We start from the raw sequence: 25,738 nt of genomic DNA, 5'->3' as shown, positions 1-25,738 counted from the left end.
TCCCATGCGCCCACACAAATCCCGCAATACTCCTGTTGACCCTCCTAAAAAAGGCCTTCGGGATAAGGATGGGGAGGCACTGGAACAGGAACAAAAACCTCGGGAGCACCGTCATCTTAACGGACTGCACCCTCCCTGCCAGTGACAGCGGTAACATATCCCACCTCTTAAACTCCTCCTCCATCTGCTCCACCACCTTGTGAGGTTGAGCTTGTGCAGGGCCCCCCAACTCCCAGCCACCTGGACCCCTAGGTACCTGAAGCTCTTCCCTGCCTGCTTCAGAGGGAGCCTACCAATCCCCTCCTCTTGATCCCCCGGATGCACCACAAACAACTCACTCTTGCCCAGCTTCAACTTATACCCAGAGAAACCCCCTAATTCACTAAGAATCCTCATCACCTCCAGCATCCCCCCCACCGGTTCCGCCACATACAGCAACAGGTCGTCCGCATACAGCAACACTCGATGCTCCTCCCCACCCCGCACCAGGCCCCTCCAGTTCCCTGACTCCCTCAATGCCATGGCCAGGGGTTCAATTGCCAACGCGAAGAGCAAGGGGAACAGGGGGCACCCCTGTCTCGTCCCTCGGTACAGCCGAAAGTACTTCGACCTCCTCCTATTTGTAGCTACACTCGCCATCGGGGCCTCGTAGAGCAGCCTCACCCACCGGATAAACCCCTCCCCAAACCTAAACCTCTCCAACACCTCCCACAGATACTCCCACTCAACCCTATCAAAGGCCTTCTCCGCATCCAAAGCCACCACTATCTCCGCCTCCCCTTCCACGGCCGGCATCATAATGACATTGAGGAGTCTTCGCACGTTCGCATTCAACTGCCTTCCCTTCACAAACCCCGTCTGGTCCTCATGAATGACCTCGGGCACGCAATCCTCTATTCTAGTGGCTAGGATCTTTGCCAGCAGCTTAGCGTCGGCGTTTAGCAGCGAAAGAGGGTCCTTGTCCCGCTTCAGGATCAAGGAAATCTGCGCCCGTGACATAGTTGCCCCCCCCCCCTTGCCTCGTTAAAGGTCCGGACCAACAGGGGGCCCAACAGGTCCAAATACCTTTTATAAAATTCCGCCGGAAACCCGTCCGGCCCCGACGCCTTCCCCGACTGCATGCTCCCTATCCCTTTGACCACCTCCTCCAGTTCGACCGGCACCACCAGTCCCTCCACCTGCTCCTCCTCCACCCTCGGGAATCGCAGCTTGTCCAAGAAGCGCCCCATTCCACCCCCCCTCCACCGGGGGTTCCGACCGGTACAGTTCCCCATAGAAGTCTCTGAAGACCCCGTTAACATCTACTCCCCTCCGCACCACCTTCCCAGCCTTATCCGTCACTCCCCCAATTTCCCTGGCCCTGTCCCGCTTTCGGAGCTGGTGTGCCAGCATCCTGCTCGCCTTCTCCCCATACTCATACACCGCCCCCTGTGCTTTCCTCCACTGAGCTTCCGCCTTTCTGGTAGTCAATAGGTCGAATCTGGCCTGAAGGCTACGCCTCTCCCCCAGCAATCCCTCCTCTGGAGCCTCCGCATATCTCCTATCCACCTGCACCATCTCCCCTATCAGTCTCTTCCTCTCCCTCTGCTCCCCCCTCTCCCTATGGGTTCGGATGGAGATAAATTCCCCCCTCATCACCGCCTTCAATGCCTCCCAGACCGTCCCCACTCGGACCTCCCCGTTGTCATTGGCCTCAAGGTACCTCTCGATACACCCCCGAACCCTCTCGGCCACCCCCTCATCCGCCAGCAGCCCCACCTCCAAGTGCCAGAGCAGACGTTGGTCCCTCTCTTCCCCCAGCCCTAGGTCCACCCAGTGCGGGGCATGATCTGAAATGGCAATGGCGGAGTATTCCACATCCTCCACCCTCGAAACCAACCCCCTGCTCAGGACAAAAAAATCAATCCTCGAGTAGGCCTTATGTACGTGGGAGAAAAATGAGTACTCCCTGGCCCTTGGCCTCGCAAACCTCCAGGGATCCACCCCCCCAATCTGGTCCATAAATCCCCTCAACACCTTAGCCGCCGCCGGCCTCCTACCCGTTCGGGACTTGGATCGATCCAAAGGGGGATCCAGTACCGTGTTGAAGTCCCCCCATGATCAGGCCCCCCACCTCCAGGTCCGGAATGCGGCCCAACATACGCCGCATAAACCCCGCATCGTCCCAATTTGGGGCGTAAACATTCATCAACACCACCCGCTCCCCCTGCAGCTTACCACTCACCATCACGTATCTCCCACCACTGTCAGGCACCACATTTAACGCCTCAAACGACACCTTCTTCCCTACCAGGATCGCCACCCCCCTACTCTTCTCATCCAGCCCTGAGTGAAATACTTGGCCCACCCATCCCTTCCTCAGCCGAACCTGGTCCACCACTCTCAGGTGTGTCTCCTGGAGCATGGCCACATCCGCCTTCAGCCCCTTCAGGTGCGCAAATACCCGGGCCCGTTTGACCGGCCCATTCAGCCCCCTCACATTCCAGGTTATCAGCCGGATCAGAGGGCTCCCTGCCCCCCTCCCCTGCCGATTAGCCATTCCCCATTCCTTGCCCACCCCCGGCCAGCGTCCCCCACTCTGCCAGTTTCCCACGGCGGCAACTCCCCCCCCCCCCCCCCCCCCCCCCCTCCAGCACCCCCTGCGTCCTCCAGCTCCTTCTTGACCGTTTCAGCAGCAACCTGGTACCCCCCCCCCCAGGCTAGGACCCCTCCTAGCCGCGCCCATCCCTCCATAGCACTCCCGTGAGCCAGCTAACTTCTGCTGACCCCGGCGACTCCCGCCCTACCTCCGACTTATCCCCACGTGGGACTACCGCTCCTCCATCGTGCCCGTCAAGGGGTCCTCCCCCCCCCTCGCTCTTGTGCGGGAAAAGAAAACAGCCAGCAACGACCCGCGCTTCTCAGCCCCGATCCCGCCCCCACCATCTCCCAGCGCGGGAAACCCGCAGAAAGCCCGCGCTTTAGCCCTGCCCGGCCCCGCCTCCTCCAGGGCTATTCCCATTGTCAGTCCCCCCCACCAGCTCCCTGAACTCCCCGTTTACCCCCCTGCCCGAACCCGCCCACCAGACCCCTACAGAAAAACCCATATAGAAAAGACAAATCGACATCACCCCACCCACCCTAAGGCCAACCCGCATCTTACATTAAACCAAGCAAATACAAATACAGTATTATACAGCATCCCCCATCTTAGACCCTCAGTTTGAGTCCAATTTCTGGGCCTGCACAAAGGCCCACGCCTCCGCCGGGGACTCAAAATAATGGTGCCGATCCTTATAGGTGACCCACAGACGCGCCGGCTGCAACATGCCGAACTTCACACTCCGTCTATGGAGCACCGCCTTCGTCCGGTTAAACCCGGCCCTCCGCCTCACCACCTCCACACTCCAGTCCTGGAAGATCCGCACCTCCGTGTTCTCCCACTTGCTGCTCCGCTCCTTCTTGGCCCACCGGAGCACACACTCACGATCCACGAACCGATGAAACCGCACCAACACCGCCCGCGGCGGCTCGTTCGGCTTTGGCCTTCTAGCCAGAATTCTGTGGGACCCCTCTAACTCCAGGGGCCCCCTGGAAGGACCCAGCCCCCATCAGCGAGTTTAACATAACCGCCACATAGGCCGCCAGGTCCGACCCCTCCTGCCCCTCCGTGAGGCCCAGGATCCGCAAATTCTTCCTCCTCGACCGGTTGTCCAGCTCCTCGAACCGCTCCTGCCATCTTTTATGGAGCGCCTCGTGCATCTCCACCTTTCCCGCCACGGCCACGGCCTCATCCTCCCTTTCGGAGGCCTGCTTCTGCAGCTCCCGGATCGCAGCCCCCTGGGCTGTCTGGGTCTCCATCAGCTCCCTGGCAGTTACCTTCAACGACTCCAGCAGCTCCAACTTCAGCTCCTGGAAGCAGCGCAGCAGAGTCGCCTGCTGCTCCTGAGCCCACTGCCTCAGCTCCTCAAGGCCTCCGCCGGCTGCCATTTTGTCTTCCTTCCCCCGCTTTTTCAGGGGTGCTTTCTCCGTTTTTCTCCTTACCCCACTCCTGGTCCGAACCGTAGGACCGTAGGGGTCGACTCCTGTCTTCTTCCCACGTCGGGATTTGCCGACACAGTTCCGTTGGGGGCCCTGAAAAGAGCCCCAAAGTCCGTTTTCAGCGGGAGCTGCCGAATGTGCTGCTTAGCTCAGCATTGCCACCACCGGAAATCCATGGGGAGAAATGTTGACCACTCCCTGTCTCCTTCATGGTCACCATGACAAGAACCATGGCAGGACAGGGGAGATTTGAAAGGGCCTTGCTGTGTCACTCTGTCACGGTCACACCAGAGGAAATCCCAAGCCAGCGGCTAATCCAAAACTCAGGTTTCAGATGAAGAACAGCTTTACCTGGAAGGACGAGCGGGGAAAAGGATGTATTACGATTCTCTCACTCTGTTTTTTCTGTGCTTTCTTTGATACTTAGAAATTATTGTTGACATTCAACATATTAATATTTACCATGCATGTGTCTACAGTTCGTCCCTCACTAAAATACTAGATAATACCAGGTGGCATGGTGGCACAGTGGTTAGCACTGCTGCCTCACAGTGCCAGGGACCTGCATTCAATTCCAGCCTTGGGTGACTGTCTGTAGAGTTTGCACTTTCTCCCAGTGTCTGCATGGGTTTCCTCCGGGTGCCCCGATTTCCTTCCACAGTCCAAAGATGTGCAGGTTAGGTGGATTGGTCATGCAAAATTGCCCATAGTGTCCAAAAGGTCAGCTGGGGTTACGTGGATAGGGCGGGAGAGTGGGCCTAGGTTGGGTGCTCTTTCGGAGGTTGGTGCAGATTCGATGGGCTAAATGGCCTCTTTCTGCAATGTAGGGATTCTATGATTCTATGAATATCACTGAACAGACAATTTGAAGCTTTCTCCTTCATCTGCTCACTTACTTTTCCTCTTTATCTGTTTTCTGTATCTATCTTCCCAAAATCTCTGCAATCTCTGTGTGTCTCTGTCTCTCACATGCTCTCTCTGCTTGGCTCCATCTGTATTTTCTCTGCCTGGCCGCCTGACTGCATGTCTCTCTCTCTCCTCTCTTTGCGTGGCTCTTTTTTTCTCCATCTGTCTGCACGTGGCTGTGCCTGTTTCTCTATTTCTTCAGTGTTTGTCTATCTTTGTCCATTTTATTTCTATTTATTGTTCTTCCTAATTCTTTCTCTATATTCCTGTATCAGATTTTCTCTTATTTATCTCTCTCTATTTCTCTCTATTTTTCTCTATTGATTACTCTCTATCTATCTTGCTCTCTCTATTTATTTCTCTCTATTTATGTCTCTCTATTTATTCCTCTCTATTTTTTCTCTCTTTATTTATCTCTATTTCTCGCTTTCTCACATCCGCTCTATTTATATCTCTCTTTTGCTCTATTTCTCTTTCGCCCAATTTCTTTCTTTCTCTCTATTTCTCCTATCTCTTTCACCTTCAATTTATTTTTCTTTCTATTTATTTCTCTAACTCTAACTAAGAGAACTTAAAGAACTCTGGCTGTGCGGAGTCTGCACATTCTCCCCGTGTCTGCGTGGGTTTCTTCCAGGTGCTCCGGTTGCCTCCCACAGTCCAAGGATGTGCAGGTTAGGTGGATTAGCCATGCTAAATTGCCCTTTGTGTCCAAAAGATGTTAAGTGTGGGTTACTGGGTTACGTGGATAGGGTAGATACGTGGGCTCCAGTCGGGTGCTCTTGTAAGGGCCAGTGCAGACTCGATGGGCCGAATGGCTTCCTTCTGCATTGTAAATTCTATGAACTTATCGCCGCAGAAGGCTGTGGAGGCCAAGTCACGAGTGTCTTTAAGACAGTGATAGATAGGTTCTTGATTAATAAGGCGATCAGGGGTTATGGGGAGAAGACAGGAGAATGGTGATGAAAATTATATCAGCCATGATCGAATGGCGGAGCAGACTCAATTCTGCTCCTATATCTTCTGGTTATGGTCTCTCTTTCCAAGTATTTCAGCTCTATTTATTTCTCTATTTTGCTCTCTCTAATTCACTCTCAATGTATTTTTCTCTATTTATTTCTCTCTATTTCAGTCTATTTATTTATTTCTCTCTATTCTTCTATCTCTTCCATACTCAATTTATTTCTCCCCCTCTTTCTATCTATTTCTCTCAATCTATTTCGCTCTCACTATTTATTTTTCCCTCTATTAATTTCTCCATCTCTATTTATTTATCTCTCTATTTATATCTCGCTCTCAATTTATGTTTCTCTTGGGCAGCACGTTGGCACAGTGGTTAGCATTGCTGCCTACGGCGCTGAGGACCCGGGTTCGAATCCCGGCCCTGGGTTACTATTCGTGAGGAGTTTGCACATTCTCCCCGTGTCTGTATGGGTTTCACCACCACAACCCAAAAGATGTGCAGGGTAGGTAGATTGGCTGCGCTAAATTGCCCCTTAATTGGAAAAACTAATTGGGTACTCTAAATGTATTTATTTTTAAATTGATGTTTCTCTTTTCTGTATTTCTCCCTCTCTATTTTGCTCAATTTCTTTCTTTCTCTCTATTTCTCTCTCTTTCACTCAATTTATTTTACTCTCTATTTATTTCACTTTTACTCTCTATCTATTTTGCATTCTCTAGTTATTTATCTCTATTTATTTAATTTTCTCTCGATTTCTGTTTCGCTCTCTTTATTTCTATTCATTTCTTTTTCTCTATATATTTATTTCTCTTTCTCTATTTATTTATCTCTGTCTATTTCTCTCTATTTTGTTATTTCTCTGCCTCTATAGCTTTCTCTCCAGTATTATCGCCTTCTTATTTCTTGTCTAATTAAACAGGAAAATGGTAATTTTATTTTCATGTAGATTTTTTCACTCGGGGACATGGCCATTAATTAAATATGTGGGTTTGAAACTGCTTCTGGGGGCATTCAGCTCAGTGAATCAGTCCTTGCTCTATCATGAATGATTTCAAATCAGGTATTTGCATATTCTCATGCAGGCACTAATTTCTGCGATGTGACAGAGGAGAGGATTATGAAGTTAAGTATGGTCTGCAGAGAGGAATATGCGTTGCTACGATCTGCTCTAATTGATGGCATGTCAGGCAGCTCTTTGAAAGATTTACCAACTTCTTTGCAAATGAAACCACCTTAAATGGACATTAATCAAACCCAAAACACAAGTCAGTTCCCAGTGAGAAGTTGTACAATTGTTAACTCACTGCTTGCCAGCTTGCCCGATCGAGAGAGGTGACCAAGCAGAAACTGTTCACTGCTCTGGTTCAAGCTGGATGTGAAAGATTAGAGCTAGCACGGAAGTAACCGTGTATCACATATGTCTTGTACCTCAGGATGGCTCATGGCTTTGCACATTGTGGAGAGCAGTTTTGTGACTGGAAAGGAGAACATGTAGCTATTTTAAGTTGCGGCAGGAAGGAAGGGAAGGATGCCAATTTGGTCCAGGATTTGATCAGCAGAATGTTGACTTTTCGCCAGATTCTTGGAATCAGACTGAGTATCTCAGCATTTTGCCTTTTTTGCTTCCGATTGATCTCATGCGCTGTTTCTATACTTTAACTTGCACATGTTGAATCCGGCTTTCCATTAATTTGCATATGCCACAAGTTGCTGATACTTGGGATTCTGTTTTGGGATTTATCCAGCACTGCCATCTCTAACACCCTCGGCAGATACCACCCAGAAGGACAAGGGCAGCAGGAGCATTATGTCACCACCATCCTGGCTGGCAAATATATCGCCGTTTCTTCACTGTCGCTGGGTCAAAATCCTGGAACTCCCTCCCTAACAGCACTGTGGGTGTACCTGCACCACATGGACTGCAGCAGTTAAAGGCAGCTCACCACCACCTTCTTGAGGGCAATAGGGGAAGGGCAATGAATGCTGGCCTAGCCAGCAGTACCCATATATCATGAATGAGTGAAAATTAATTTTTCCCCCAAGAAATGCTGTCTTTCCCATCCCTCAAAGAACACTATTATTGACCTGAGTAAGAAGAATGCCTGTTGCTGACCGATGTCAAGCAATGTCCTTCAGGAAAATATGAGTGTGCGGATGCCACACAAGGACAGAACCTGGCTCAGTAACAATGGCCGCACAGTTGAATACCCTCCTGATGCAGCCTTACTAGGGTCTCACATGAATAATGGTAACTTAGAGAAGGTATGAAAGGTTAAAGGTTAAACAGCACCAGTGGAACTAGAAAAGAAAAGGATGGGCAGGGAAGGGAAGCGGTGGAAGAGAGAATACTTGAAGGAATGAAAGTAAACTCTCCCTTAAAAATACCGGCTGGAATATTCCGGCCGTTCCCGCCTGAGGGAACTTCAGGACCCGTCGACAATGAACCCCCGTCGCTGGCCAGAGGCGGCCGCCTCCGCTGACATGAAACATGCCCAGGTGTGGGGCTGGAAAATCCCACCTACCATTTTTTTCCATCTCTGAGCTTACTGTTGGATTTTGCACAATTATAGCCAAGTGTCGTGGATCTGTACAGGATTCTACAGCATAACGAGCCAATTGCTAACAAAATGTGGCCGTTATGCTGTTCTCTCCTTCTCTTGTCCATCATAAAATGTATAAACTGCCCACCGAACATCATTGTAAATTCCCTTTGCACCCATTGTATATGGAACGGGTGGAAATTTGAGATTAGTTTTGTGAATGCAAGTGTCATGTGAGAGTACCTTTAAGAAATGGTTTAAGCAATGTACCTTTAAGAAATGAAGCAGCTCATATTATTGAAGTGATGTCAGAGGGTGGGGGGAGCTGAGCTGACTTCAGCTTTTAGTTTCAGTTTGAGAGAGAGCAGCTGAAAAGTGCCTGGCTGGTTTGCTGTGAGCTGTTTGAAAGGAGAAAGCCAAGTTTTAAGAAAAAGAGCTTGGGGGTGTCTGTGTTTGCAGTGAGCTGGATCTGCTGTGATCTCTGCCATGAAAGACTATCTCTGAATCATTTGGATGATTTAAACTCATAATAGTAATGTCTTTAACCTGATGTGTTTCTGTTGTTAAAGGTGAAGTCTTTTGTAGGTTTGAAGGAACATTGTGAGGGATTATTTAGTGTTGTATTATTTTCGGGGTTATCTTTGAAGTAAGGGGTGTTGAGTGATCCAATGTTTATTGAAAAAGGTTAAGTTGAATTCATGGAATAAACATTGTTTTGTGTTTAAAAACCCACGTGTCCATAATTATAATACCACACCTGGAGAACAAGCCGTGTGCTTCAAAAGCAACAATCCATTAAAGGGAGAGGTTGGTTGAACTCCTTGATACATTTTAGGGTTCAGAAAACACTGCTCCCATAACACAAGTATGGTTTTCTGTCATGGTGGTAAATTGGCCAATTTTGCTGGATTTTGCAGTCCGCTCATCTCCAGCTGCTACCATCTTGAGAGGCCACTGTGTCAGGACTATTAATGTGGGAAGATAAAACGCTGAGTTCTAACCAGTGACAATGCCTCCATTAATTTATACTTTCTGTCTATCTGGTCTCAATGCAATTAAAGTAGAATGTATGACGATTTTCAGTTTTACCATTCAGGCCTAATGTCGAGTTTTTTCTAATCGTCTTCGCCCTCCTGCTTTCTGCTCACAGAGGACCAGCTGCCTTCCGGCTTTCCCAACATTGACATGGGCCCCCAGCTGAAGGTGGTGGAGCGCACCCGCACGGCTACCATGCTGTGTGCAGCCAGTGGAAACCCAGATCCCGAGATCACCTGGTTCAAAGACTTCCTGCCTGTCGACCCCAGCTCCAGCACACGCATCAAACAGTTGCGGTCAGGTAGGGGCTGGAAAGAACAAAGTATTACCAAAAGATGCAAAAAATGATTAATCTGCTTCTTTAGAGGAATACGTGAAACCGAAAGACCTTTGTTTAGCTGTTACTGCTGTTGATGATTGTGACGTCCTCATAGCTTGTCATTCTGTCTGTCTGTCCTGTGCATAGAGCTTTCTTTGACTCACACTGCTCTGCTGTGACTGTATTTCCAATTCCTTTCATTATATCCTTTGAAGTGCTCTTCCTCATTGGGCCGACTCTAACCTCTGTTTATTTTACTTATATTTATTTTTCTTCTTGTTTTACTTTTCTCTCTCTTATTTTTTTTCCATTTGGGATTCCATTCTGTGACCAATGTGTCAAATTGAAAATAATCTTTGGGACTGGGAAACTCTTACAAAGCTTTTTTCTTTGCTGCCCTTGCTGGTTGTGGTGTGTGTAGGTGAGGAGGCGGCAGCCATTTTAATCCAGTGGAACCATTGGCAAAGTGAACAAGTTGTATCAAGAACTTCACTGAACATGGTACACAACAGAAAAAAAACTGCCCGGTCGAGTTCTTTAACTTGTATACTAAGTTTAAAATAAAACATATTTTTAAAAAGGAACTAACGTAAAAATGTTAATCTAAACCTCGCATCCTGCAGCTGTATTTACCGGTAATCGTTCACATGATTGACCTCCCCTAAAGGTTCAAGGACCTCAATTGCCATGGTTTTGAAATTTGACTCAGCAACCACTCTATCCTTGCTATTTTGTGAATGTATGTTGCTCTTTATTAATAAATAACTACTAACAATCATTTAAATAAGATAACTGAATTGAATTAACCTCGTTTTTCTAATGTGTTTGAACCTAATAGTAAAACATTTACGTCTAAAGCTTTTTAATGTTACGTAACAATGAATATGCAGCTGAATAATGTCTTCTATAATGTTTTCTTTTTTTCTGTTTCTTAATCTTAAAGAATCTTTTGGTAAGTATTTGGCTTCGAAGCCTAATTCACAAAACCCTCTCCAGACTAATGTCACAACAAGCTTAAAATGCATGCTTGCATTTTACTAACTATTTAAAAACAAAACCCGCTGGTCCTACCCAACTGACCTACACAAGACTGTTGTTGCTTTAAACCCCATCAGACAATCCTGCCCATAACCTAGCAGCAGATTTTACCCAGAACCCCTTAAGAATTCTTCATGCTCCACCCTTTTGAACTATACCAGTTTTCTGCATCCATTCTAGTCTTCCGGAGTTCCACATCTAACCCATACAGAACCTCTCCTTGGTGTGGTCATGTCTTGGCTTAGGATCAACCATGCTCAACCTTAACGACTTTGATAGATTGCTGCCCCTGCTTTGGCAGCATTTTGGTTATTTAAGTTGCCATTGGCGCAGGGTATTAAATTGTTTTCCTAAAGTAAGCGAACAGCCCCAATGCCCAGCGGATAAATGCACATGAGCCAAGACAGAGCAGGATGGACTCTGGTATGATCCAGTCTGATAAATGAGATAACTTTAATTTTGGTCCTACCATTGGCACTAGAGCACTCCGGTTATTATTGCTTGAGTTGGGGTGGTGCAGTTGGAGGTCCTAGAATTGGCGTGGTGTATTTGGGGGTCATGGTATTGGGGTAGTGCAGTTGCAGGTCTTAGTAATGGAGTGGTGCAGTTGGGGTCCTAGAATTGGGGTAGTACAGTTGGGCAGTTTAGTTAGCCGTAGCACCTTGACAGGAAAAAGCAGCCATTCTCCCAATCTTGATGGTTAACCAGTGACTCTCATTGGAAAGTGGAACAATGGGCAGCCAGGCTCCAAACTGGCAGACATGCCTTGCTTATTATAAGCTCGTCTACAGCTATCATGAAATTAACTGAATGATTCTTATGTGCTCCTTGAGACTGCACTGCCCAAAGCTTGCAAGCTGCTTCATGATATTTCTATGAATTACTTATATACACTTTACAAACAATGGAGTACTCTTGAAGTGTAGTGACTGTTATAATATATTGTAATACAGCAAGTCAAGAGATTATACCAGGTATTCATCAGTAAGAACTTCGCACTTTATAGTTCTCATTAATCACTGATCAGCCAGAGGGATAAGCATTTATATTAAGTGAAATCTATCCATCAATATTATTAATAACTAGGATATATTAAAATTAGTGCGTGGGTCATGCGTTCCAATGAAAAATTTTAAGTCAGTATTCCTCCTCAGGGGATTATTGTGTTCACAAGTCCACAGTAGTGGAGATGCTCCCTTTTGTGCTAGTAGGAGATGTACTAATTTGATTTCCAATATTAAATCTGATCACTGTGACATGCTCTGTGACAAAATAACTGGAAATATTTTGTGACTGTCCACCACGCAGTAACAGCCCTCCTAACACTGGTGGCAGTGTTGTGCAAGTCACCCAGCGCCACCACCCTCACCCACCATTTTCATTTTATGCTTTGAAGCAGGTAAGTTTTATCTTTCATTTACTCTATTCCTAGATTCAATTTAGGTATGTATCCTCTTTTCTAAAACAAAACATTCTTGGCGCTTGCACCATTCCTGCTTGATCTGCTCCACTCTGCTGCCCATGTGGCCTCACTCACTGCCCAGACTACCAGGATTGACCGAATTTTCTAAACCGAACTCGAGCGGGCGGGGGGGGGGGGGGGGGGGGGGGGGGGGGGAGGGAGGTTGGGGGAATGCCCAACATTCACTCACACCATCTGAGGCCCTGAAGCGCGCTATGATCCAATTCCTGGCACATCAGACAAGGCCCAGGTCGATCATTAGTGCAGTTCCTAGCGGCCACCAGCAACCATTTTCTCCTCTGCGGAATTTCACAGTATAACTGCTCACCATCTCGGAACAAGCAGGGGGTGCTTGCATGCTGCGAGTATCGTCTGTGATTTCTGCAGAAATTGAAGTGTCCTGGAGAGTCTATACCTTCTACTGGTTGAAACCAGGAGATTGACATCCTTCCCACCAATCAGAACCCGCAAACACAATCCCACCCACTTTATTGGCCGGCCGCAGGGCAGCTCGGAGACCTGATTTGAAGCCACATGACCATTAAGATATTCATCTGAGGATGGGTTTTGTGAGCCAGGAATTCTCCTGGGCACATTGTTTGCCCAGAAACATAGGACTATGTTCTGAGAACCCACGCACTGAGGAGACAGGAGTAGATCCTAACCTGAAAGACTTGGTTTTGGCCTTCACCATTGAAAGAGGGTGTGATTCTGCTTTACTCTAATATATTTGGAATTTTAAGTAACAAATCCTTTCCCAATATTGCGAGGAAAATAAACTCTTTAAGGAATCCCACCCTCTCTTGCATCAAATACTGGTTCACTGTGAAGACTAGGAACTGACGATTGAAGCGTGAGAGGGCAGCATTCATCAACAGTGATCCTGGTTATTTTTAACACAGGTCTCCAACTAACGAAATGAAAAATTCCCATTGAGGGACCACCCACTGATGAAGCCCCTGCTTGAACTATAAGGTTTAAATAATACGGTATTCCTTAAATCTGCAGCCAGGAGGAAAATTTAAATTGTCCCTCTCTTCACTTCTTCGTCATCATTCTTTCCTTCTCGCTCCTGCTGCTCAAGGTGTTAACATGTGTCCCACTCCGAATGCCCAGTGCTCTCCTGTAGTTCTCCTTCCTATCACACAGCGCCCACCCTTTTCTCACTGTCCCTCCTCCTACTGCGCTGGACCTACACCCGCCCATTCAATCTCCTTCCTTTCACTGGCTGTGTAGTAATACCCTGTACCCGCTTTGCAGGGCAGTTAATGGGGACAATGGCAGGAGGGGTTTTGCGAGAATTGTCAGAACTGAGAGGGATGAAAATGTTCAACACCCTTTCACAAAGAAACACGGAGGACTGGTTGATCCTGGAGTCAGAGGCAAGGCAGCCAGTTATTTCCATTCAGGCCCTACTTGTTGCATTGGATGTGAAACTCCTTCCGTTATGCAAAGCTTCTGTTAGATCATAAACCATGGAAACACTCTTAAAAGTATATTCTGACTGCCCTTTCCTCCCCAACCCCTCCCTCCCTTTTAATTAATCATAGTTTCCAGTGCCCACACCATCATATATAGGTGCTCTCCTAATACCTAACAACCTGCTTTATTAACCGTAACTGTTCCCTAATAACCCTCACGGATTAACACCCCCACACCCTTTAGAAGCTCAACACAGTTTCAGGCTGCAGTTTGGCACATTCTGAAATTGGTAGCAACTTTAAATCCGACACTTTTGGAAAGGGATGGTCTCCCCTTTATCTATATATTTCATTTGAATTTATTTTGTTTTGATGTTGAAGTTGGGTGTTGTTGTGTTTCCTTTCTTGAACTGGCAGGAAGTGATGTTAGTGTAGAATATAACATTCTGTACTTGACTGGTATTTTCTTGGGCTAAATCTACTGGTGGTAACATGGCCCATTGCTGACTGGACATTCTTGTGAACTTTAAAATAGACCCAAATACCTTGGTGAGGCCTCGAAAGTGCCACTGCTTGAGGAGTAAGCTGGCATTCTTGCTTGGAGTAATAAAATGGCTAGTTTTAGAATTGGATGTTACGTGTGGGTGTTCGGCAAGGTTGGGGGCAGGTGATGCCTTTTGAGGTCATCACTATCTCGATTCACTTCCCCAATGAGGTGAACGACTGGAACTGCAATCACCACAGCCCCAACCTCCAAAGAAAGAGAAGATTACCCGGAGATGGAAAGGAACAGAGCCCGGAGGGGGGTGGGGGGGGGGGGGGGGGGTTGTATTCGTTTCTGATGTTGGGGCTGAGACACAAAATGGGGACAGAGGAGACAGATCTTTACTCTGCATCTGACTGTGCAGCATCTGGCACTGGATCACTTGGTGCTGCTACTGAGGTGCTTGAAAGAAGAACTTATTCTTTATCCCAATGCTGTTGCCTTCTCACCATGATGAGCATAAAAATTAATTTAAAATAAAAACTACCCTCAATATTTCTTTTGGCTGCATTTTGAACCAAGAAATTTGGTAGGGGCTGCCCTTCTGAAGTGTTGTGTTTGGAAATTAGACACTTGATGACCTTTAACTCAGATTAGAATTTCCGTGTCATATTGTTTCAGATAGAAATATATTGGGGTAGGTGCAGAGGAAGCCAATACATTTACTGAAGGAAAGCTATACTTTGGGATATCTAGGGTACTCATTTTTGGCAAAAGTTGTTGTGAACACATTCCATCCCTTCCCCACTATTGTCTGTCAGATGACCACGGATCACTGGTGATCTTGGTCTTCAGTGACACAGGATCCTGTCAGCCAGGAAGGAGAAACTGGTGGGCAGTGGCCGGGGTGGGAGGGGGGCTGTGGTTCATGCCCCAATTAGTAGGCAGAGATAGATCCATCCACCTTCCAAAATGGCTGCCGAACAAACAAATTCCATCACCCATTGGAACTGCGTATCCAAGACTCCAAGCATTTGGATGTGCTGGATTGTAGGAATGTGGTAAAATGTTGCCTGAAATTGTGCCACTTTGCTGGTAGCCAGAGGACCTGTCACCTTTTAAAGGAAGATTGTGCCACACTCTCAAAGAGGAGTCAAATAAAATGTTGTGACTCCTGAAAAATGTTTTAAATATCCAACCGGAGCAATTTCGGAGTTGCCTAATCGGATTGTTTTGCATGGTACCTGATCATGACACATTGGGGGATGGGAGTGGTGATAAGGAAGACCGGTGGTATCCCCAGCTCACTTTTTTTGAATATACACCAAACTGATACATTGGACCTGAACTCCTGGGATTAATGTGGGTGCAGTACCCACATTGATCTAATCTTAATCATTGACATTTACAGCAGAGATGGCTATTCAGGGCAGCACGGTAGCACAGTGGTTAGAACAGTTGCTTCACAGCTCCAGGGTCCCAGGTTCAATCCCCGACTTGGGTCGCTGTCTGTCCGGAGTCTGCATATTTTTCCCGTGTCTGTGTGGGTTTTCTCCGGGTGCTCCGGTTTCCTCCCACAGTCCAAAGATGTGCAGGTTAGGTGGACTGGCCATGATAAATTGCCCTTAGTGTCCAAAAAAGGTTAGGTGGGGTTACTAGGTTACGAGGAATGGGTGGAGGCTTGGGCTTAAGTAGGGTGCCCTTTCCAAGAGCTGGTGCAGACTTGATGGGCCGAATGGCCTCCTTCTGCACTGTAAATTCTATGATTGCATTGTCAATCACAGATGCCAGAATGGCAACATGGTAGCACAGTGGTTAGCACTGCTGATTCGCTGTACCAGGGACCTGGGTTCCATTCCGCCCTGCATGACTGTGTGGAGTTTGCATGTTCTCCCAATGTCTGCCTGGGTTTCCTCCGGATTCTCTGATTTCCTCCCACAGTCCAAAGAAATGCAGGCCTTGGCCATGATTAATGGCCAAGGGTAGGGCTAGGCCCTGGGTAGGGTGCTCTTTCAGAGGGCTGGTGCAGACTCGATGGGCCGAATGGCGTCCTTCTGCACTATAGGGATTCTGAGGATTCTGTGAATTGGGATTGCAATGTCGATGTCTTGCTGAGCAACAGTTCAGCAAGTCTAGGCTGCCAGCACAAATGTAAAAATGTGTGGCTATCGGAAGCCTGACAAGAAAAGGGAAGCGGGAACCGAGTTTTAAAAAGCTTTGGCATGATCTTATTTACTGACTCTGGATGTGTTCCCCGAGCTTTCATCACATGGACCTTCCTGGCCAAATACCCCTCCTTCCCACACTAGCGTCATTGGTCACTCACGATGCCCAATCTCTCGACTTTCCCATGCCAATGTGAAACTTCAGGTCCGCTAGGTTAATCAACAGCCAAGAAACTGTTACTTGTGTTGGAAATGTGCTGACATTTAACCAAAAGAAATCAAATAGATCAGACTTGTGGGCCGAAATCTTCCATCCTCATTCGCGGCTGGGATTCTCCAGTGTCGCTCACAGTGAATGGAGTTTTGGCTGGAACGCCAAATATCCCATTCTTGCTTGCAATGGGTCCACCCATGGATGAGACTGGAGAATCCTGCCCGTTGTAGAAGTGAAGGCTCATGACAAGTTGTTCAGTGTGACCATCTTCGCTGACTGTCAGAAAGACACAGGGCCTGGCCTTATTTCTTCCACATCTCGGGTGGAAATGCACGGCACTTGTGACGGCAGTGGTGCGGCCTGAAAGTGTGGCGAGATGTTCAAAAATCCAGGAAAACCCGCCAGTGGGATAGGCCGTAGAATTCCATCCTGGAATGGAGACCTCACGATTCCCTCACATGTCCACTTTGGGAATTTGCCCTGGATTGCCCCCATCTACTCTCTGGTGCCTAGTTTTTGAGTTACATTGGTGGTAACCTTGGACCAGAAGCACATGGATCACCAATCAACCCCCACCCCCTTCCTGGTAATTATGTCCCATTCGCGGTAGGCCCATACATGCTCAGCGACATTGACCCTTCCTGCACTCCCAACCCCACCTCGCCACAAGTAACGATGCTCACTCAGACAAGCACCAGTAATTGATGCACAGACAGAATTCCAGAATGAATGAGCCTTTTGGAAAGATGGGGGTAAACGGCTTAAGTAAATTGAAAGGGCGATATTCAGCATCCCATCCGATTCCCAATTCTTTGAACTGTTGTGCATTCCCTCTGGTACAAACCAAACGGAGTGTCTCACACCAGCCAGCAGTGTCGCACCCTACACCCCTTGCCCACTTAAATGGGTCACCCAGGCAACAGCTACCATGAACGTCTTGAGGGCAATCATCCGACTGCGGACCGAGCTTTGGGGGCCGCGTTGCTATGGAAACGGGAAGCTCTGCGTTCCCCTCAAATGTGGCACCTGCCCGAAATAGGGCAGTCTTCCTTTAATTGGGGGTCCACCAGCAGTTTAAAAAGAGTGAAGTGTTTATACGTCTGAAATCTTATCTTCTAAAATCTGCTTCTGCTGCAAAAGCCCGCGGCCTGTCTTCTTCAACTAACGGCTCTTCTTTTTAATCTTATTTGCATTCAAATTATCCTCGCAGGTGGTACTCCAATACGAGGTAAGAATGATGGAAGTCGGTGAGCTTTCACCTTTTCTTTTGATTTTCTTTTCGTTTTGGTTTCTTTCCCTTTTCATTTTCTTTCTGACCGTTTCATTTTCTGTTTAAACAAAAAAAAACCCTTATTTTCAATTTATGTCTGGTATTTTGTCGCAGTCCGTCCTTTGTGGGTTTTTTTTAAACATATGAAATTGAGCTTGATTTCTCTCTATTCGATATGCTTTAGCTGAAAGCATATCGTAGCTTTGTGTGTCATAAAGTCAGTCACAGCTCCATATTTGTCTCTCAGTGTCTGCCCACCCCTCCCCCCACCCCCCCCCCCCCCCCCCACCCCCCAGAAAGCTTCTCGCTCCTTTTAATTTTTAAGCCGTGTCATTTATTTAATTAATTTATTCATTTTGGAGGACCTCGCTGTGTAATTGCAGTTACATTGAGGGCCCTCTACACAGGGGGCTTTGGCCTCCGCAGAACCAGCTCACCGAACGTTTTTGACAGTGGCTGTAATGTTTAAAATTGTAGACAGCCCCTCACGGAAGACAAGATGACTCGTGCTTCAAGGGAAGTGCTTCAGAGCTCTGTGTGGCTTTGCATCAAGACAGGGCATTCAAACATGATCACTTGACAGTGTCGTTGCTGAAATAATCTATGTAACCAGCAACCTTGTTGATTAAAAAAAAAGGAAATAACGTTTTTGGCGTGTTCTTTAAATGACTTTTTTTTACTAAATCCAGTGATTTGAAGGTCTTGGCTATGTACATTAACAAGGTGGCAGAATCTATCTTTATTTATAATGTCAATAACTCATATACTGTCGATTGATTCAATGTTAGATATGTATGTTAATATGTTTTAATGTCTGCAGATACAGTGTTGTGCTCTAATTTCACTGTTGCATTATTCAAAATCACCCCTGTCTATCCAGCCATCACTGCCTAATCTTCAAATGTGTTCATTATAAATGGCTATTTGGGGGCTCCTCCTCACTCCCTTCCCCATACATCAATTGCATAGCCCATGCTCCAATTTTGTCCTGAATTCAGTCAGGGCCGCGACAATTGAGATGCGGGATTGGATTCTTCCGCAAGACTGCCACGGGCGAGACACGGACAATGGAGACTTCCATTGACCTCTGGTGGGATTCTCCGGTCGCTAGGCGGAAGCAGCCGGAGAATCCTTCCTGCTATTTTTAGCTTCTGTACTTCTGCCTGGCTTTCATTCCCCGAGTCAGTGACACTGCTGGAAGGTGAACTGGTTTGTAAATGTGGGGCAAGGGCCAGGCTCAGCTATAATCTTCCCCATGATCAAAGAGCTCACACATGTCTAGGAAGTGGAGAGTAAATGGCATGCCTGGCACAGTTCCCCAGTACAAGTCTGCATCTTTTGGTTAGGGAGGTGAGGGGGGCCGCAGATAAAGAATGAGTCGGTGCATCCGTGGTGGGACTGAACTTGTTGCATTTCCTCAGATTAATGAAATTCACTGAAATCTGGCTAGTCTGGAGATTCTGGGCTGGATTCTCTGGTACCCCAGCCGCGTGTTTCTCGACGGCACACCGTTTGTTTGCAGCAGGATCCTCTCTTCTCGCCGCTTGTTAGTGGGATTTCCCACTGAAGCCACCTCACGCAGCCGGGAAACCCTTGGGCGGGGGTGCACTGCCAGCGAGAAAAGGGAATCCCAACAGCCGGAGAATTTCTTGCTGCCTCCTGCAGCCTTCGTTCTTGACCTCTGCCACAGTGATAGCAGAGACCTATCAACCTACAGCACTGAAGCACAAGTAGATTCGGCAGCACGGTAGCACAAGTGGATAGCACTGTGGCTTCACAGCGCCAGGGTCCCAGGTTCGATTCCCTGCTGGGTCACTGTCTGTGCGGAGTCTGCACGTTCTCCCAGTGTCTGTGTGGGTTTCCTCCGGGTGCCCCGGTTTCCTTCCACAGTCCAGGTTAGGTGGATTGGCCATGATAAATTGCCCTTAGTGACCAAAAAAGGTTAGGAGGGGTTATTGGGTTACAGGGATAGGGTGGAAGTGAGGTCTTCACTGGGTTGGTACAGACCTGATGGGCCGAATGGCCTCCTTCTGCACTGTACGTTCTATGTACAACCCAATGAATTATCTAGAGCTAGAATTCAAGACTATACACCAGCACTATTTGATGAGAGTGTGAACTTCCTCCTGTGGGGAACAACCGTAGCAGGATCCTCTATGTTGCTTTTCGGAAATCCACATGATTCTGGAGTTGGTGCAATGCACTTATGGCATTCACGAGACCTTTAGAACACAGAACATAGAAAATACAGTACAGAACAGGCCCTTCGGCCCACAATGTTGTGCCGAACTTTTGTCCTTGATTAAGAACAAATCAATCTACACCCAAGCATTCTACCGTAATCTTTGTACCTATCCAATAACCACTTGAAGGTCCCTAATGTTTCCGACTCAACTACTTCCACAGGCAGTGCATTCCATGCCCCCACTACTCTCTGTGTAAAGAACCTACCTCTGACACTCCCCTATATCCTCAACCGTTCACCTTAAATTTATGTCCCCTTGTAATGGTTTGTTCCACCCGAGGAAAAAGTCTCTGACTGTCTAAACTATCTATTCCCCTGATCATCTTATAAACTTCTATCAAGTCACCCCTCGTCCTTCTTCGTTCTAGTGAGAAAAGGCCTAGCACCCTCAACCTTTCCTCATAAGACCTACTCGCCATTCCAGGCAACATCCTGGTAAATCTCCTTTGCACCTTTTCCAAAGCTTCCACATCCTTCCTAAAATGAGGCGACCAGAACTGCACTCCAAATGTGGCCTTGCAAAGGTTTTGTACAGCTGCATCATCACCTCACGGCTCTTAAATTCAATCCCTCTGCTAATGAACGCTAGCACACCATAAGTTTTCTGCACAGCTCTATCCGCTTGAGTGGCAACTTTTAAAGATCTATGAACATAGACCCCAAGATCTCTCAGCACCTCCACATTGCCAAGAATCCTACCATTAACCCTGTATTCCGCATTCATATTTTCCTTCCAAAATGGACAACCTCACAATTTTCAGGGTTAAACTCCATCTGCCACTTCTCAGCCCAGCTCTGCATCCTATCTGTGTCTCTTTGCAGCCAACAACATCACTATCCTCACTATCCACAACTCCACCAATCTCCGTATCATCTGCAAATTTACTGACCCACCCTTCAATTCCCTCATCCAAGTCATGAATGAAATTCACAAACAGCAGAGGACCCAGAACTGATCCCTGCGGTACACCACTGGTAACTAGGCTCTAGGCTGAATGTTTGCCATCCACCACCACTCTCTGACTTCTATCGGTTAGCCAGTTCGTTATCCAATTGGCCAAATTCATCATTATCTCATGCTTCCTTACTTTCTGCATGAGCCTACCATGGGGAACCTTATCAAATACCTTACTAAAATCCATGTACACTACATCCGCTGCTTTACCTTCATCCACGTGCTTGGTTACCTCCTCAATGGATTCAATAAGACTTGTGAAGCAAGATCTATCCCTCACAAATCTGTGCTGACTATCTCTAATGAAGCAGTGTCTTTCCAGATGCTCAGAAATCCTATCCCTCAGTACCCTTTCCATTACTTTGCCTACCACCGAAGTAAGACTAACTGGCCTGTAATTCCCAGGGTTATCCCTATTCCCTTTTTTGAACAGGGGCACGACATTCGCCACTCTCGAATCCCCTGGTACCACCCCTGTTGACAGTGAGGACGAAAAGATCATTGCCAACGGCTCTGCAATTTCATTTCTTGCTTCCCATAGAATCCTTGGATATATCCCGTCAGGCCCGGGGTACTTGTCTATCCTCAAGTTTTTCAAAATGCCCAAAATATCTTCCTTCCCAACAAGCATCTCTTTGAGCTTACCAGTCTGTTTCACACTGTCCTCTCCAACAATATGGCCCCTCTCATTTGTAAATACTGAAGAAAAGTACTTGTTCAAGACTTCTCCTATCTCTTCAGACTCAATACGCAATCCCCCGCTACTGTCCTTGATCGGACCTACCCTCGCTCTAGTCATTCTCATATTTCTCACATATGTGTAAAAGGCCTTGGGGTTTTCCTTGTATATACCACAAGGCAGCTCGTAGTTAGGACTGTGACCTCTTGATTCACTGCACCGTCAGATGCTGATTGAAAAGCACTCGCTGCCAATTTCTGAAGTTTCTCCATCATTAAGCTGTTGTAAATTTCTTATGCCTGTGTGCTGTGCAGAAACAACAAATCATTCCTTGCCTTGCCCCTGCGACTCACAAAGGAGAGGGTCATAAGCCTTTGGCTTAGCTGCTGCTGCAATCATATTGACACATTTCCAATACTGAGCCCACAGCGTGTTGGGTCTATGGTTTGCGTCTAAAGTTCTTCCTTCGTTCAAGAGATTCCTGCCTTGTCCAAATCACCGGAGGAAATAAACAAAGAAAATAAAGTTGGGGAAATGGAGGAGGAAGGGATATTTGGGGAGAGAAGGGCAGGGGGATGGTTTGCATACAGACAAAAACATTGGGTAATTTTCTCGTCCCCAACAGTTTTCTGCCATTTTCATAAAAGTACACTATTGACTATTCATTGACAGAGTGAAGCATGGAATATCAAATGGTTGTACTTTGGGAGTGTTATTAGATCACTTTGATAGGTATTTTAAGAGGATTTTAAACCCTTTTAATGAATGCTTCATTGTTGTTGAGTCAAAATGAAGACACAATTATATGTTGTGCTTCACCTTGCCATCAACGAAGTTAGACAAAGGAGAACCAGTCAACGTGATTTATTTAGATTTCCATAAGGCCATTGACAAGGTGCCGCATAGGGGATTGTTAAATAACTTCAGAGCCCATTGTGTTAAGGGTAAGATCCAGGCATCGATAGAGGATTGGCTGACTGGCAGAAGGCAGAGAGTGGGGATAAAGGGGTCTTTTTCAGGATGGCAACTGATGACTGGTGGTGTGCCTCAGGAGTCTGTGCTGGGACCAGATTACAGAAATATGCAAACATCAACCAAAAAACCAAAAACCAACATTTCAACCAGACCATAATGCACATACCCACCGACACTACCCGCCTATTTATCCCTCCTATTATACTCTAATCCCCCCCCCCCCCCCCCCCCCCCCCCCCGCTGACGTTCACTCTCCCACGAAGAAGTCGATGAATGTTTGCCACCTTCGGGCGAACCCCAGTACAGATCCCCTCAAGGCGAACTTGATTTTTTTCCATGCCCAGAAAACTTGACATGTCCGAAAGCAACGAGGTCTTACTTTTCCGGGAATTCTTATCTCTGGTTTAACCCCTCATTTGCTTCTAATTCTCAGCTGAGAATTTGTTTGTTCAAATGAATGTCTGTTACTTCGAGGAAGCTGTTAGTGCTGAGACGACAGAACTGGCAGCCAGTCAGAGTTCCACCCAAGTGAGGCAGTCCCGTCCTCAGCCAACTAATACTCCTTCGAGCATTTGTTAAATAGTTTCAGGGCTGTCGTGATTCGCAGGGTTGCATTTCCCGTTGACTTTTCAGGTGATGTTGCGGGAAACCCCACCATTTGAAAAATCCCACCTCTTGTTCCAGGTGATGTTTTGTTGGTTTCTTCTCAATTTCTTGGAGAGCAGTTACAGTGTCGTTGCATCCTGCAAGTAGGGCCTTTTCATGAGGGCAGAGTGTGTTAAAGGGATTGTGCAGATAAGCATGTATCTGATCATCCATTGTTTTAAGCTTCCAGTGCACTAGCTGGAGACAGACTGGATGCGGACATTTTGTGCATATGCTCTTGTGATATCATGAACCAGTTCTGCCCCCTGATAGGCTCTGATGGGGAGTATGTTTGTTTGGAGCAAGCCATTGAAAATCCCCAAAATGCAGGAATTGTTTGCAATGTTTCTTCTAGCCTTCGTAATGCTGCCTCACAATGTCATGACACCAACCCCACATTTTCAGGCCTTTGTGTGAATAAGTCCCACTAATATGCCAATATCCTGTGGACAATAATGGCCACCATCTCCGAGGTTAGACACTTATGGTGGGATTCAGGATTTTGGGTGCCCAGCCCATCAGTAAAGTGATCATTCTGGAATTCCTAATCAAGTGCTTGTGGTTGACGGTGACCTGGCAAGATCTAGGCAGGAGTTGAGCCCTGGCCTCTAATTAGCTCACAGGCTGTGTTGAATACAGCTAATTTACCAAAATTCACTAGACTCTGGGGTGGTCCCGGCGGTTTGGAAAATAGCAAACGTGACACCACTGTTTAAAAAAGGAGGTAGGCAGAAAGCGGGTAATTATAAACCAGTCAGCTTAACTTCGGTAGTAGGGAAGATGCTGGAATCTATCATCAAGCAAGAAACAGTGAGGCATCTGGATGGAAATTGTCCCATTGGACAGACGCAGCATGGGTTCATAAAGGGCAGGCCGTGCCTAACTAATTTAGTGGAATTTTCTGAGGTCATTACCAGTGCAGTAGATAATGGGGAGCCAATGGATGTGGTATATGTGGATTTCCAGAAAGGTTTTGACAAGGTGCCACACAAGAGGTTGCTGCATAAGATAAAGATGCATGGCATTAAGAGTAAAGTAGTAGCATGGATAGAGGATTGGTTAATTAATAGAAAGCAAAGCGTGGGGATTAATGGGTGTTTCTCTGGTGGCAATCAGTAGCTAGTGGTGTCCCTCAGGGATCAGTGTTGGGCCCACAATTGTTCACAATTTATGTAGATGATTTGGAGTTGGGGAGAAAGTCCAATATGTCTAAGTTTGCAGACAACACTAAGATGAGTGGTAAAGCACAAAGTGCAGAGGATACTGGAAGTCTGCAGAGGGATTTGGATAGTTTAAGTGAATGGGCTAGGGTCTGGCAGATGGAATACAATGTTGACAAATATGAGGTTATCTATTTTGGTCGCAATAACAACAAAGGGATTGTTATCTAAATGATAAAATATTAAAACATGCTGCTGTGCAGAGGGGCCTGGGTGTCCTAGTGCATGAGTCACAAAATGTTGGTTTACAGGTGCAACAGGTGATTAAGAAGGCAAATGGATTTTTGTCCTTCATTGCTAGAGGGATGGAGTTTAAGACTAGGGAGGTTATGATGCAACTGTATAAGGTGTTGGTGAGACCACACCTGGAGTATTGTGTTCAGTTTTGGTCTCTTTACCTGAGAAAGGATGTACTGGCATTGGAGGCTGTGCAGAGGAGATTCACTAGGTTAATCCCAGAGCTGAAGGGGTTGGATTATGAGGAGAGGTTGAGTAGATCAGGACTGTATTAGTTGGAATTTAGAAGGCTGTGGGGGGAACTTATAGAAAGATATAAAATTATGAAGGGAATAGATAGGATAGATGCGGGAAGTTGTTTCCACTGGCGGGTGAAAGCAGAACTAGGGGGCATAGCCTCAAAATAAAGGGAAGTAGATTTAGGACTGAGCTCAGGAGGAACTTCTTCACCCAAAGGGTTGTGAATCTATGGAATTCCCTGCCCAGTGAAGCAGTTGAGGCTCCTTCATTGAATGTTTTCAAGATAAAATAGATAGTAATTTGAAGATTAAAGGAATACAGGGTTATGGTGTTCGGGCGGGAAAGTGGATCTGAGTCCTCAAAAGATCAGCCATGATCTCATTGAATGGCGGAGCAGGCTCAAAGGGCCAGATGGCCTACCCCTGCTCCTAGTTTTTCTATTATTCACGACGTCCCTGGGGAGGGATAGGGATAGGGAGGGAGGGGCAACTCGAGTTCCATTCCAGAAAGCTGACCGGGAGCTTTGCAGAGATGGGCACCAAGTGAGGACAGGTTGGGTTTGACTGTGAAGCCCAGGCTTGATTGAATATTCTAGTCACAAGGCCTCAGTCATGAAAGATGTCCGTTTGGATAAACGATGTGGCCCAACAACTGGTGATCCGTCAACCAACGTCACTTTGGGAAGAGAAGAGATGAATACTATCGGG

General features: G+C 47.0%; 1 protein-coding gene across 36 annotated transcripts in view; it reads left to right on the top strand.

Annotated features, from left to right (window-relative positions):
* The window catches only part of LOC119952981 (receptor-type tyrosine-protein phosphatase S-like), a 561,150-nt gene that overhangs the window by 309,488 nt on the left and 225,924 nt on the right, over positions 1-25,738 (top strand). For 15 of the 36 annotated variants that reach the window (XM_038776673.1, XM_038776684.1, XM_038776676.1 and 12 more), the window contains 3 exons: positions 9,578-9,763; positions 10,725-10,733; positions 17,776-17,793. In XM_038776673.1, coding sequence (XP_038632601.1) covers positions 9,578-9,763; positions 10,725-10,733; positions 17,776-17,793 — 213 coding nt within the window. The remainder of the gene's footprint in view (positions 1-9,577; positions 9,764-10,724; positions 10,734-17,775; positions 17,794-25,738) is intronic. The other 21 variants (XM_038776700.1, XM_038776702.1, XM_038776699.1 and 18 more) reach the window with 2 other exon arrangements.

Source organism: Scyliorhinus canicula, chromosome 18 (assembly GCF_902713615.1).
Source record: "Scyliorhinus canicula chromosome 18, sScyCan1.1, whole genome shotgun sequence".
Classification (NCBI taxonomy): domain Eukaryota; kingdom Metazoa; phylum Chordata; class Chondrichthyes; order Carcharhiniformes; family Scyliorhinidae; genus Scyliorhinus; species Scyliorhinus canicula.
Note: the sequence above shows the minus strand (reverse complement) of the source record. Positions and strands in the feature narration are given on the sequence as shown.